This window comes from Crocuta crocuta, unplaced genomic scaffold (genome assembly GCF_008692635.1).
Source record: "Crocuta crocuta isolate KB4526 unplaced genomic scaffold, BGI_CrCroc_1.0 scaffold35, whole genome shotgun sequence".
Classification (NCBI taxonomy): Eukaryota; Metazoa; Chordata; class Mammalia; order Carnivora; family Hyaenidae; genus Crocuta; species Crocuta crocuta.
In genome coordinates this window covers 3,888,497-3,902,966 of record NW_027530625.1, presented here as the reverse complement: position 1 = coordinate 3,902,966, position 14,470 = coordinate 3,888,497, and the positions used below count along the sequence as shown (strand labels likewise).

The following is a 14,470-nucleotide window of genomic DNA, read 5'->3' as shown; positions in this document are numbered from 1 at the left end:
TATTTATTTTTTTAAAGAGGCTCCACCCCCCAGCATGGAGCCCTACATGCGGCTTGAACTCACAACCCTGAGATCAAGACCTGAGCTGAGATCAAGAGTTGGACGCTTAACTATCTGAACCACCCAGGTGCCCCTAAAAGCCATTTTGGTCCTTAATCAATTGTCATAAATTTTACTATTAGGTGAAACACCAAATAACATGTAACATGTGTTTTAACTATGCTAAAATCTCATTGAAAATATGCCCTCTTCTGGAATAAACTTCTTTGCAGAAATTAACAACAACAACAAAAACTATTCCCTTTTCTTCACCATAGGGCTGGTATATTTCACAGGGAGTGGTACAATTCAGGTTATTCTGCTTCCAAAGCAAGTTGTCAACTTAAGTTACTCTACTAACGATTTGGTTTGAGCTGGACACCAACTTTTCTCCACCAGAAATCTGTTTGATAAATCCCAATGCCCTCTTCTGCCTGACCTGATTTACATAAACCAGTGCCCAGCCTCATAGCTAAGTGCCTGCTCCAATAGAAAATCTTTCCTTTGGGGTGCGCCTGGATGGCTCAGTTGGTTGAGTGTCTGACTTCTGCTCAGGTCACGATCTCACGGTTTGTGGGTTCGAGCCCCACATCGGGCTCTGTGCTGACAGCTAGCTCAGAGCCTAGAGCCTGTTTCAGATCTGTGTCTCCCTCTCTCTCTGACCCTCCCCTGCTCACGCTCTCTCTCTCTCTCTGTCTCTCAGAAATAAAAACATTTTTAAAAATTTAAGAAAAAAGAATATCTTCCCTTTGGGTTAAGAAGGAGGACCCATACTTCTCTCAGAATTCTCAGCCGATAGGCAATTTCTGTGACACTTGGGTGACATTCTGTTGGAAGGGGGCACTTCAGGATTGTTGGGTGCCTACACTTCTTAAGAGAGGTCTCTGACACAGCAAAAAGTCCATGGCTGAAATGTGGATAAAGACTGACCAGCGAATCTGCATCTATTATTATTTCTTAAATTCAGCAGTATTTCTTGACTGTGCCAGGAACAGGATTGTGCCAGGAACAGCCACTCAGAGACAATTAAGACATAGTTCCTTTTTCTGAAGAGCTCATTGTCTAGCAGGGGATATGAGTGTGTGAAAGAATGGATGGTACACATGAGATTACAATACAGGGACAATGCTTCAGCAGGACTAAGTTCAAAATGACAGGGAATCACTAAATGGTGTGAATAATTTCCAAGGGTGCTCGGGGAAGATACCACAGAGACTGTTTTTGCAGAGCCTCGAACAATCAAAAGGAGCTTTCCAGGAGGACAAAGGTTAGGGAGTTGTGGATGACAAAGAGAAGATGAGTATTCAAGGCCAAAGATGAGCCTAAGGAGAGCAGCCAGAGCCCGAGTGGGGATCAGCAGGTAAGAACGGACAAGTAGGCCACCGTCAGACTCGGGCCTTGGATGCCAAGCTAAGCTCCCACCAGGTGGATCATGGGAGGTGACAGGATTAGGTCTGCTTAGGGAGGAGGCGGGCTTGGGCAGTCAAGTGGCAGGAGAATATGTTAGGAGTGGAGACCTTTGTGAAGGAATGGCTGTCCCAGAGGCTGATGGGAACAGGGTGGACCAACTTGGGGCCCACAGACCCAGAGATAAGCAGGTGCTACTTGTGCTGAAACCCAAAATCTCCTGGAGATGAACACCAGAGCGGTGGTCACGGGGCCCAGATAAGCCCTTGGCCTTTGGAACCCCTCTCCAGGTTATTTACATTTAGAATTAAACACGTGGGGCACTAGACAGCAGAATGGGGTTTCCACTGGAGGATCTGAAATGAACCCTTGGGCAAGCCGTCACTGACTGGCCAGCAACATGCACAAGCAAGCCCAGTGGAGCCCAGGACTCAGGCTGCCTGGGCTGGAATCCTGCCTCTGCTGTCGGCACCCTGCTAGATGGGGACGGCAATAACATCTACCTTGCAGGGTTAGTGTCAGAGTGAGGAGCTAATCCATGGAAAGTGCTCAGAAAGTGGACAGTTGGCTCTGGGCAAATGAAAGCTCTATGGAATGAGCAGTTGGTCGATCGCACCACATGAAATCAAAGTTGCTCTGGTTGGAAGGGGGTGGGGGGGGTGCTCCTTTTCCCTGCACATTCTTTAGAGGAAGCCTTGATAGAACTTTCCTACCAGCTTGAAAATTATTGGACTCTCTCTATTCCTGGATTTAATTTCTACCTATAATTCCTGAACCCAGGCAGTTCAAGTAGGGTTAGCTGCTGACACTAGACCCGGAGCAGTCTCTGAGTAGGGTCTCTATTTCTCCAAAAACAGCAAAGTGCAAACAAACTGAGGGGCACTGGGTGAGTCACCCACCACCTAAAGGCACCAGAAGGATAATCCAGCCTAAAGGCAAGCTCCCCACATCAGAAGCCACGCTCAGTGTCCTGCAGGTAGAGAGGGGACAATTCCCAGACAGTCTCTGAATCCCACCTTGACACAGGCAGCCTGCTGTCCCAGGAGTAAAGGTTTAGGAAGAGAGGTTTCCCTAAGGGGGAAAAAAGACCATCTGTCCAATGGAATAGGAAGCTGTCATCCTTTCCTGCTACATGGAGTGGCCTGGAATAAAATTCAACCCCAATGGGACTGTTAGGAGGAATAAATGAGTTCATGCAAGTTAAGTACTTAGCACATATTAAGCATGCAATGAACCTTCACTTAGAGCTGTTATTTTTAGGCTGTAATCCCAATTCTACTTATACCTATTAAAGTAGGATGGTGTTCAGTGGGTTGAATGTATGTTCAGAACCTAATAAATCCACAGAACTGCAATAAAAAAAATTCTCTCTCCAAGGAAATTCTGTGTGTTCCTATTTTGAGCAGACAAAAGATACTTCACACATTAGGACACACTATATAAATTATGTAAAAATTAATCCTTTCTAGTTTGGTTCAAGGTCACTGCTGTCATTTTAAAGCCTACAATTTCTACCCGGCCAGATCCTGTAGGAATTGGCATCCATCCACCATTGAGTGAAGTGTCATGCAGTTAGGGATCTTTTCACAGAGAACCCTAACAAGTGAGATTTTATCACAGCATTACTGACCCCCACATTAATAAGACACGGGCAGTTCTAGAAGCACTCTTTGGCCTCCATTAATAAAGGTTAGCTGTGACATTAGGCAGACCAGTATACTCTGGGGAGTAACTAGTATCTTATTAAGTTATAAATACATTTAATAGCTTCAGTACTGGTTGCTTATTTTGGAATATGAAGAAGAAAAAAATAGAACTCATAATCATTAGAGTCTAAGTATAATGCCGCTATTTTTTAGAAAGTATATTTACCCACAATACTGCTTATGAATACCTTGTTTTTTTATAGAGCCCACATACTTTCTCAGAGGACACTGGGCTCCCATCATTGCAGCAGGCCACAAGAAAGTGGTAGCTTATAAAATCACATTGCTTGGTTTTGATTCAAACTAGTCAGACCAGCTCAGAAGACAAACTTCCTTCCTCACTCAGTCCCCTCCTGGTTTCTCATTAAAGGAAAAAAAATGCCATCTGTGCCCATCTTCCTTCACTGAACTCTAACCAAGTTTTCTTATGGACACAGGATACAGTTGAAAGGGCATAGATATGTTCCTATCTTTCACTTTCCGCTTTCACTTTCACTGAGAAAGAACATCTCTAAAATCATTTACCAAGTAATAGATGACTGTTACGTCAAGCTTGAGCTTACCTCATTTCCTGTGGCTGACCTGCTAGCTGGTCCATTGACTGCGGGCAAATCCTAGAGCGGTGTACCCTCCAAGATGCCTGGGTATGGAGACCGTCTCCAGGAATGCGCCGGTGGCTTGGTGGGAAGCAGTCCCTGAATTGACTGTGAGGAAATCTAAATAAACTGCACAGGTGTGATATGCTCCATCTGGGTAGCACCCCTCACATCCCACCCCCCTTCTGTTCCCAAATACAAACGAGCCACTTCCATCTTCTCCTCTCTCCTGATAAAGGAACACAGTGCTTCTCATCTTCACACCCCAGAGGCCTCCGCCCCTGAAGAAGCTGTGTGGGGAAGCCTGCTTCCCAGGTGGGCCAGCCTGCGGGGGTCATAGGGGCCACCAGGGCGCAGGGCCTGAGCCGCTTGCCCTTGGTCCGCATGGACAGGGCCCACCTCAAAAAGGGCTAGAAATGGTTCTTCTGGACTTCTTCCCACACAGAGAATGGCTAAGCTAGCTGAGGCAATCTGTAGTTGGCTTTAAAATCAGCAATGGGGAAGGGAAAAAAAAAAAAACCTCACAACAAACAGTGGTAACAGAAGGTTTGTGTGGGAAGACGGTTAAGTTTGGTCTAAAACAAGCAGTGTCTCTGGTAATGAGCTGTTGTTAGGAAATACGTGGGGCCCTCAGTGCCTGCAGCACTTTTAAAGAGCACTGTTGCTGCTTCTTGAGGCTCTTCTTGGGGTGGGGGGGGCGGGTGGATGAGTGGGGACAGGCCATGGTGAGGTGAGGGAGAGACCCTACTAAAGAGCATGGGGACATCTCAGAGCCGTGGAAAGAAGCATCTCCAAGCGTTGCAGCCGTGAAGCCGTCCGTTTGAGTCCGAGCTCCACTCCGTAGTCGCCGTCCCACATTTGGTAGCAAATCTACCTTCTCTCAATCACAACAGGCTCCTATGTGAAATGAGTGTGCCTGAGGCATCAGCCAGAGGCCTGGTGTGAAACAGAGGGCACACTTGGCTGGGGTGCCTGAGTTTCATAAAGGGACTATTTACAAAGGGTGTGGGCAGGGTAGAGGAACTTCTATGAAGACAGTGAAGCTCCCGAGGGCTGGCAAAACAGGGAGTCAGGGCCAGTCCTCGGCTTGCAAGGGACAAGGAGAGGTTGTGGTTACCAAACCCTGAAGCTGCCAGACTAGAGCCATGGCTGTAGGCAGTAGAGCCCCGGCCATCGTCAACCCACACCTGGCAGGAAGGAGCCAGGGGACTGAATTCCCAGGCTTCTCTCCTCTAATCCGCCAGGCTCCTTCCAGAGTAGGTCTGGCGTCCCCTGAGCAGAAGACGGGACAGGCCTGCAGAGGCCAGCCTCCAGAGCCAAGCACAGCATGGGGAGGGGGCCCGGGGGAGCCAACAGAATATCAAGCACGTCTACATTCCTGCCGGGGATGGTGGGGGGGTTAAAATGAGATCAGCATCATAAATGCCTGCCACAGCAAATGCTCACTCACTACCCATTTGATCAGACTGTACATTTGGCATTTACTTATCAAAAGGCCACAATATAACTTTTATTCTCAGGTGGCAAAAGCCAGGATGAAAACAAAGACATGTGGTCATATAACCAGAGTGAAAAACAAAACTTTTACAAAGTTGACGGATAACATTTATTAAAACATGTCATACAAAAGGGCATGGTCTCTTCTATAAGAAGAAAATATTAAACAGTAACATTCAATTAAGTAAAACCATGCTGTACACTGAAGACAGCAATATATAAAGACAAAACTATTCAACTTTTGCAACACAGGCATAACATTTCACAAAATATCAATAAGATATGCACCTAATGATAATCTGTTTATCATCAAATGGTTTTGTGGTCTAAGAGTCACCTGACTTGCATAAATAAAGTAATTTTCTGGAAGAAACATTGGGAACCTCATAAAAGGAAAGAAGGCAGCAGCAACTGACATTATGACACAGGCTTCAAGCAACACTAAAAAAAAAAAAAAAAGTCACATTTGCAAAATGTGTTCCAGCATCTTCCCATTGGGCACTATCAGTAGAGATTTGAGATAAGAAACAAGAAACATGTACCTTTAAATATATAAGTAGCAAAGAAAAAAACCCAAACAAACCCTGGTTTTACTAAACAAAGTTAGTCACCCATGAAAGCAATTGAATCACAAAATTAGTGTGGCACAGATGGGGGTTGGGAAGGGGCTAAGTATGTTGCTCGTTTTCCAGCATTCCTAAATTATCAGAGACCTTTACAAACCCAGACACCTGGATCTGGTGTGATGGAGTCCTCTCTACCCTCACCCAGGGGGCTGCGGCCAATCCCCCCACCCCCCAACTCCATGGCAAACACAACTGGGCGGCTTCTGCTCTGCCCCCAAGTCACTTCCACAGCAGCCTGGGGATGTGCGTGCCTCTGCAGGAAGGGGCCACTGAGACCAAGCGGCTTTCCCAAACACTTAGAAACCAGCATAGGGTCAGTTTAGTTCAGCAGATGGCCACGAGAATGGAGAAGACCCTTTTGGGCAGCCTCTTTGAACGCAGTGGCGTAAAGAAGGGATCAGAGGAAGGTGAGATCTAGAAATCAGAATCAACAGGCCAGGGCCTAGGAGGGGAACCTTCAACACTTGAGGAAAGGTTACCGCAGTCCTTCCTTAGACGGTGATCCCTACTTTACCAAGTGGATTGTTGTAATGTGTACATCTAAAATTAAAGGCATGGTATAAATACTAATATTAAATACTACTGGTGGTGCCTTGAAGCCCTTCCCCACTGGGATTGGAGAAGAACCACAGTTAAGACTCAAAGTAGGGGACAAATATCTTGGTTGTAGGCCATTAACACGATCCCTGAAAGACTGTTTGGAAAATGTTACCCACAACTATCCAAACTCATTTGGAAGGATAAAGATTTTCTAAAGCTGTACTGAGGCTAAGGAGAGAGACTATCCAACCCAGACTGGGCAGGAGAAAAAAGGTAGTAATACAGTATGATCTCCTAATCCTAAGAAGCAAAGCTTATAAAAATTCACTTTCACTATCCAAACTAAGGCAATCTCTTTCCCCTGCCTCTCTGAACATGGTCAGCATTTCAGATGCCCAACCACCTCACAGGGTCTGGCCGACCCAATTCACAACCCGAATCTGAAAGGAAACCCCAACTACCATAAAAAAACAAAACAAACTTAAAACAGCAGACATGAGGAACTTACAATTTAAATTCTCTACTTAGCTGATGTACATAGAAGGATTTCAATAAAGGACACCTTTCTTCACAACACATTAAATAAGTCCCAGCACAACTGACTACTTGCAAAACCACCACCCAAGGGCTGCCCACCACTCCTGGCTAAACAAGAGTTCTTCATCATTACTCATAACAAAGGTGCTGTGCTAATTTCAGCAGAACTGAAGAACCATGATTTTTCCAGAACATTTTTATTTTACCTCTCAGACTCTTCTCCCAAAAGGTCCCAATACTCGTTTGAATACAATCTTTAATGGGAAACAGCACATCGAAACTTCCAAACAGGCAGAAAGTGATTTGCTAATACCATGGGAGATGGTGATGGATGGACTTTTGGCAGAACTAAATGGCTTCGATGCCTTAGTACTGAAATTAGTAGGAATAATAAAACAGTTTCTCCTCACACACATCGGCCAGGATCATACCTAAAACCCACCGGCTTCTAACATGAAAAAATGAGAAGGAGCAATTGAACTCTGATTGTACAGTCACCTCCATACACATCTGTCGTGTACACAGAGAAAGGACTGTTAACCGGTGAAGCTTCGACACCAAGAGAATATGAATGTGGCAAACAACCGAGAGGTAATATCTAGTTTCTAGGTTAAAAAAATCAATATATATATATATTTATAATAAAGTTTTAAATACAAAGTGCTTTTTATATATCGAGAATGATACAGTGTTAATGAATAGATCCCTGTTTTGTAATGTTGATTACAAGAGTTAACTGGTAAGTAAGTACTTTCTTTCCCCTTTCCAGACACTGTTCAACAAGTAAATGCCTTCCTGGTTGGAGCTTGAGGACTCCAGGCCATTGCCAGCAAGGTCTATCACATTAGAGCAAAGCCAAACTTTTGAAAAAAAATTTCACCTCAAATCCAGGAAAAGTTATTTTTATTTTAAGGAAAAAAAGTTTCCACTTGGAAGTAAAAGACCAGTAATTTATGGAAAAGTTGACATAATAGTAGCACCCTGTCCTACCCTGGTGAGAACGTCAGGTATATTACACAGCTTAAAAGCATCCTGAATATATGCTTCCTTTTTAACCTAAAACATCTGACTGAGCTGCAGAAAAGGTCTCAAGAATAGCTGCTTTTCTTGATGTTTTTTGGTACATACAGCTATGTGGACTTGTAAATTTATGCAGCTTTATCTAGAATCTGGGAGCATGAATCTGTAGACTACTTTCTAAAATTAGGACTCCCTCTTTCCCCCTTTTAAAACCCACTCCAGCACTCCTAAAGAACCGGCAGCATCAGCTCCATGTACCCCTCTGGGACCACCTCCCCCACCAGTGTATTTTCAAGACTCCTCTTTTCTTGGGCAGTTGTTTTTCCTGCCACTCAATATTTTGCTACTCAGCAACTCTTGCTGACAGCTGGGGAGTGTCACGGTAGCACTCTATAAACTCCTTACGCTCATAGGTAACTCTCAGCCATGACTTCTGGCTCCCTCTCAATAACTGTGGTCACTGACTGAACTCTTCAGGAAGCATCATAACCTAAGAGAGAAATGGCTGGAGTAGCCAATGTGGTACCATGGTCAGAGTCAAAGCAGGCTAGACACCTACTAAGCCACAAAGCAGATCCCACTGTGTGGATGCTTAATTACACAGGATTTGGGACAGCAAACCAAGTAGAAATACCTATCTCTGGCACCCTAGAGAATTACAATTAGATACAATTGTCCAAACTCAATGTTAGTACTAAAATACAAAACTTTTTTGCCTTATCAAGAGTCTGAAACACATCGTGACAGTGGCATCTTGTACCGTAAGTTATTTGTTTCATACTTTGAATGTCACCCTCGTAGCATCGCCATAGTTTTTCGTTAAACTACTCTTTAGAAAGAAGAAAACCAGACAGGAGAGCTCTGTTAATCAATTTTGCATCCTAGGAATCACATTATTCGTTCGTTAGCTTTTACAGAAGTAGCCTTTCATTCAGTGAAGCAGCTACCAAAACAAATCCACATTACCTAAGTATCTATAGTGAGAGCTAAACAAAATGCCAACGTGACCTTGTAATGAGGGATCAAAATTTGCTGCCACCTGAAACAGAACTGGTAGGCTGAATGGAGTCCAGTTCCAAGTGCAGGTGTCTATATCACCAAGTCCACCTGGCCTCAATCACAATGGGCCTGAAGGTTTACCTTGCCAGCTGGGAAGTGAGTTAACTTATCCCCATTACCCACTCCAGGCCTGGACAGGAACATACAAATTTGAGGAATTAGATTTTTAAATTGGCCTACTTAGAGCTGGTCTTTCAGAAATATCTTCCATTTTTTTTAAGCTTCTCTCATAATAGCAAGTAGCACGCATCATCTGTGCCCAGATTTGCATAATTACCATAGTTTATTTTTGTGCCTGCCACTCAAAGGCCAGATCCTATTTTTAGTTAGCCTCAGTCGTATTCTGCTCAGCCTTTGCAGCTTCGTAGGACTTGGTACAAGAAGTCACATGCCTGTGGAAACTGTCCCTCCACATAAATCTCTTTGCACAGATATTACACTCATACGGCTTTATGCCTGTATGAATTTTCATGTGTCCCACGAGATGATGCTTCATTTTGAATTTCTTACCACAGACCCCACAGCCATAAGGCCGAAGACCGAGGTGCATGCTCATGTGTCGATCTCTCTGACTCTTGTGAGTGAAACTTTTCCCACACTGACAAGGATACAGCTTGTCGGTGGCTGAAAATCCTAAATGGGAAGCTTCTTCTTTAATTCCTGTTACCATTTCAATATTCTCACTGTAGCCTGATGCTAGGGCAGCTTCCTGTCTGTGCCCGATGAGATTTCCGTCTGACCTCTCTCCAGAAAACTCTTCCATGGAAGAGCCGTAGAAATCCACCTGCTCATCATAATTGCTTTCATCAGCCTGTTCGTCAAACTCTGCCTCTACTTTTTTTTCCCCGATGTGAAAATCTTCCTCCACTCCTGAAGGCTGGACCGCGTGCTCCGTCTGCATGGTGTTGATGGATTCAGTGACCTGGTGCTCGTCATAGGGCGCGTGCACATCCATGCCCTCACAGGCCTGGTCAAAGCGCTCGGGCTTCACATGGATCCAGCGTTTGTGAGCCATTATGCTGGGCTTGCTATACATGGGCCGGGTGTAGTGGAACTCGGCACTGTCACTGGCTCCCTCCTCCCCGTCCTGGCTCGCCATTTCGGTGCTAAGCCGGTCATGCTCTGTGGACGAGTTGCTGGGAAGGTATTCATGCTCAGTGAGTTGAGATGACAGCTCGTCTTTGGTGCTCTCCTCTTCATTCTCTCCATCCCTCAGTTCTTGGGCCTTGGGGAAATCAGTATGGCCCCCAGAGCCCAGCTCAAAGCTCTCCACCAGCCCGTTGTAATTACTGCTGCTAGGAGACTGGTGGTCACTGCCATGATTTAGCTTCTGACAAAGGACTGTAGGGTTTCCCTCTAAAACCTCAGTGCATTTGTCTACCACATGCCACATCTGGAGGAAGCTCGCTGCTGTTAAGTAACTAACAATTTCTGGAGCAGGCATTACTAGCCGTCCCGTGTAACTAGATAGGAGAATGTTCTCAAACACTCTTGGGTTCATCACATCAGGTAAAACAATCCTCCTGCTGTTTTTCAGGAGTACCTGGTCACAAAAGTAGGGGGAACTGGCAGCAAGAACAGCTTTGTGTGCCCGGAAAATGTGGCCTTGGACAACAATGGAGACATCACATAATTGTCCTTGCTGGCGCTGCTGGTTCAGTTTCTGCAGAATGGTGCTGGAAAAATCAGGAAATTCTACTCGAAAAGAGTTTGTTCCAGGCTCCATTTCATCACAAACCTTGCTCAGTGCTACAAGAGAAAGAAAAATGAGTGCTAATTCCAGCCCAAAGAGAAGCTGATTGATCACTAAGAAAACCAAGACACAGTCCATAGTTCCATAAAGTCCCCTCGCTTGTGGGCACTGGTGGGTGGAGCCCTCATCCCTCAGAGCAAAGCCTGCAGGTGTGCGTATGCCGAAACAGGAACCACTGCTCTCTTCCTGCTATTAACTCTTGATTTTGCCTGCCTGTGAATGAGAATAGAGTTCACAGAGATGTGCTCTGTGAGCTGTACAAACCTCCTCAACAAAACAAAGTACATAATTCTTTTAATTTTTTATGTTTATTTATTATTGAGACAGAGAGAAATAGAGCATGAGTGGGGGAGGGACAGAGAGAGAGAGGGAGACTCAGAATCCAAAGCAGGCTCCAGGCTCGAGCTGTCAGCATAGAGCCTGACACGGGACTCAAACCCACCAACCGTGAGATCATGACCTGAGCTGAAGTCAGACGCCCAAACGACTGAGCCACCCAGGCACCCCACAAAGTACATAATTCTAGTCAAAACAAACATGATACCGGTCCAAGCAGAATAGTTAAGAGATCTTAGATTCAACCCACATTTGCCAAGCTGGGGTGAGGAAGTGAGGATGGAAATGTCAGAAGAAGGAAAAACTTATGTAAAGTTTCTAAGACTAGAATGAACTCAGCCACTGCAAGGAACTGAAAAGAGATCATTAGCCCAAAATCCAGTGGAGGAGTGAGGGTAAAGGGGGCTGAGGTGGCCAGAACAATCTTTCCTGTGGTCCTTTAGCACCACAAGGGCAAACTCACCGAAGTCCCACACAATGTGAGTTTCTGTAGTTGCCAACAGAATTTTAGCCCTTTAGGAGCTTCTGATGTGAAGCAGAATGAAGTGGTAAATAAGGCAAGGTATTCCTTTTATCTGATGGTTTCCAAATTGTTTACAGACCAAAGAGCATACTAAATATTGTCCCTGTTACTGAATGAACTCAATCTGAAGATAAAGTTATAACAAAGAATAAAGGATTGTCTGTGTTGTTACTGTAAACCTATTTTGTGGGGTAGTCAAGCATTGGAGAAAATTTCTAACAGCAGCAATCCACAAGATAAACTCTGTTAGAGATCTGCTCATGCCCCATAATTCCATAGTAAATTAAAATAAACCAATAAACACAAGAGATTTATTGGCACTATCCATCCCCTAGCTCTACTACTATACCCAAACATTGCTAAATGCCAGGCTTTCTAAGTACAAGATTAAAACCAAAACCAAAACCAAAACCAAAACCCAAACCCAGGGGCACCTGGGTGGCTCAGTCAGATGGATGTCTGACTTTGGCTAAGGTCACGATCTCGCAGTTCGTGAGTTCAAGTCTGACACTGGGCTCACTGCTGTCAATGTAGAGCCTGCTTCAGACCCTCTGTCCCCCTCTCTTTTAAACACATTTTTAAAAATGTTTTATTTATTTCTGAGAGAGAGAGAGAGAGAGACAGCGTGAGCAGGGGAGGGCCAGAGAGAGAGGAAGACACAGAATCCGAAGACAAGCTCCAGGCTCTGAGCTAGCTGTCAGCACAGAGCCCGACGCGGGGCTCAAACCCACAAACCATGAGATCATGACCTGAGCTGAAGTTGGACGCTTAACGGACTGAGCCACCCAGGCGCCCCACTCTGTCCCCCTCTCTTTGCCCCTCTCCTACTTGTCCTCTTTCAAAAATAAGTAAAAAACATTTTTAAAAAACACCCCAAAGACTGAAAGTCATCTTTGAGAGAGAGATAGGGAGAAAGATCAAGAAAAGAAACTAATGTTTCTTGAGTACTTACTATATAGCAGGGACTATACACCTTTTTTTCACTTTATAATGACTCTGCAAATACAGAGATCGATATTCTCAGGTTCAGCTATTTCAAGTTACTTTCCCAAGGTTAAAATAAGAGCTAATTTTTATCAAGTTGGGCTGTGATTCTAGGTCTTCACCACTTCAAAGCCTAATCTATTTCTCCTATAATATCACTCTGCCTCTTCTAGGAAGATGACAAAATACCAGATTAGTCATTAATAATTTTAAGAGGTAAGATGGGGTTTTTAGAAAGAACCATTAATTTATGGCTTATACCTCAGAAAATATTTCATAATAATTTAAAACACCTGGGTGGCCCAGTCAGTTGAGCATCCGACTTTGGCTCAGGTCATGATATTGTGGTTCATGAGATCGAACCCTACATCTGGCTCACTGCTGTCAGCACAGAGTCTGCTTAGGATCCTCTATCCCTGCCCTCTGCCTATCTGCAGCTTGTGCTCTCTGTTTTGCTCTTTCATTAGCACAGAAAGAGTGAACTCAATACTGTTTAATCACTATATAACTCCTGCTATATGGACTTACCATAATTTAAGCAGCTCTCTTCTTACAGAATTTCAATTGTCTGGGCTTTTGAAATTATGAGTAATGCTATTATAAATACACAATATAATTATACTGTGCATAACTATTTCAGTGCATCTTTGGAAACATCTATAGGGTAAATTCTATCAGTGGAATTGCTGGGTCAAAGGACTGTGCATTTGACATTCTGATGTATATTACAAAGCTGCTTTCCAAAAAGGTTGCACCAAGTCACACTCCTATCAACAGTAAACAACACTCCACACCCGTAACAATTCTGGACATTATCAAACAAGAAAAAAAAGTTTGCAAACCTCCTAAGTGAATAATCCATGATTCATTATTGTTTAGGTCAACATTTCTTTAATTATGAATGACAATGATATTCTTTATTCATGTTTACTGGTCATGTGTTTTTCCTATAAATTATCAGTCATATTCTTTGTTAAAATAAATTGGGCAATTCATCTTACTGATTTGTAGTTTTTTATAAATGAAGGAAATTAACTTTGAAATTTCAATAAATTACCCAATCTTTGCTTTTATCGCTCCAGAGTTTTGTGTTAGACACAGAAAGGCATTCACAAGTCCAAGATTATTTTTAAAAAATAAAAAGAATTAGTTTTTTTCCTCTGGTACCATTTTTTTAAAAGTTTATTTATTTTGAGGCAATGAGAGCAGGGGAGGGGCAGACATAGAGAGGGAGGGGGGGGAGAGGGAGAGGGAAGAAGAGAATGAATCCCAAGCAGGCCTGATGCGGGGCTTGAACTCATAAACCATGAGATCATGACCTGAGCCAAAATCAAGAGTTGAACACTTGACTGAGCTACCCAGCCAGGTGTCCCTCCCTGGTACCATTTTTTTTTTTAAAGCATTTAAATGTTTAATAGACAAAGAGTTTGTTTTAGCTTAAGGAGCAAGGTTGGAATCCAGCCCTTTTCCATCCAAAATGTCTACCCTATTTTGACAACACTATTATTGAATATTAATCTTTTCTTCAAGATTTCAAATAACTGTTGTGGAATGTTAAATGACTGAGAACAACACTTTGTAAAAACAATTCTACAAAAATAAATGTCATAAGTGATAACAGAGAAAATGGTGGAGTAGGAAGCTCTTGGGATTAGTCCATCAAAACAACCAGTAAGCTGCTGAATGATCAGAATCAATTATTTCAGAACTCTGGGATCTGATCAGACACTTGTAGTAACCAAGGCAATGCTTGCTGTAGGGAGAGGCTGCTGAACCTAACAGTGCTGCCCACACAAACCAGATATAATCCCTACCCCCCACCCCCCACCCATTCCTAGTATGGCTGG

At 43.8% G+C, this 14,470-nt stretch overlaps 1 protein-coding gene across 1 annotated transcript in view; it reads right to left on the bottom strand.

Annotated features, from left to right (window-relative positions):
• Positions 1-5,322: 5,322 nt before the first annotated feature.
• ZBTB43 (zinc finger and BTB domain containing 43) overlaps positions 5,323-14,470 on the bottom strand; it is a 21,600-nt gene continuing 12,452 nt past the window's right edge. Inside the window, exon 3 of the mRNA XM_077768247.1 lies at positions 5,323-10,776. Within this exon, the coding sequence (XP_077624373.1) occupies positions 9,350-10,753 (1,404 nt within the window). The 5' untranslated portion in view covers positions 10,754-10,776 and the 3' untranslated portion in view covers positions 5,323-9,349. The remainder of the gene's footprint in view (positions 10,777-14,470) is intronic.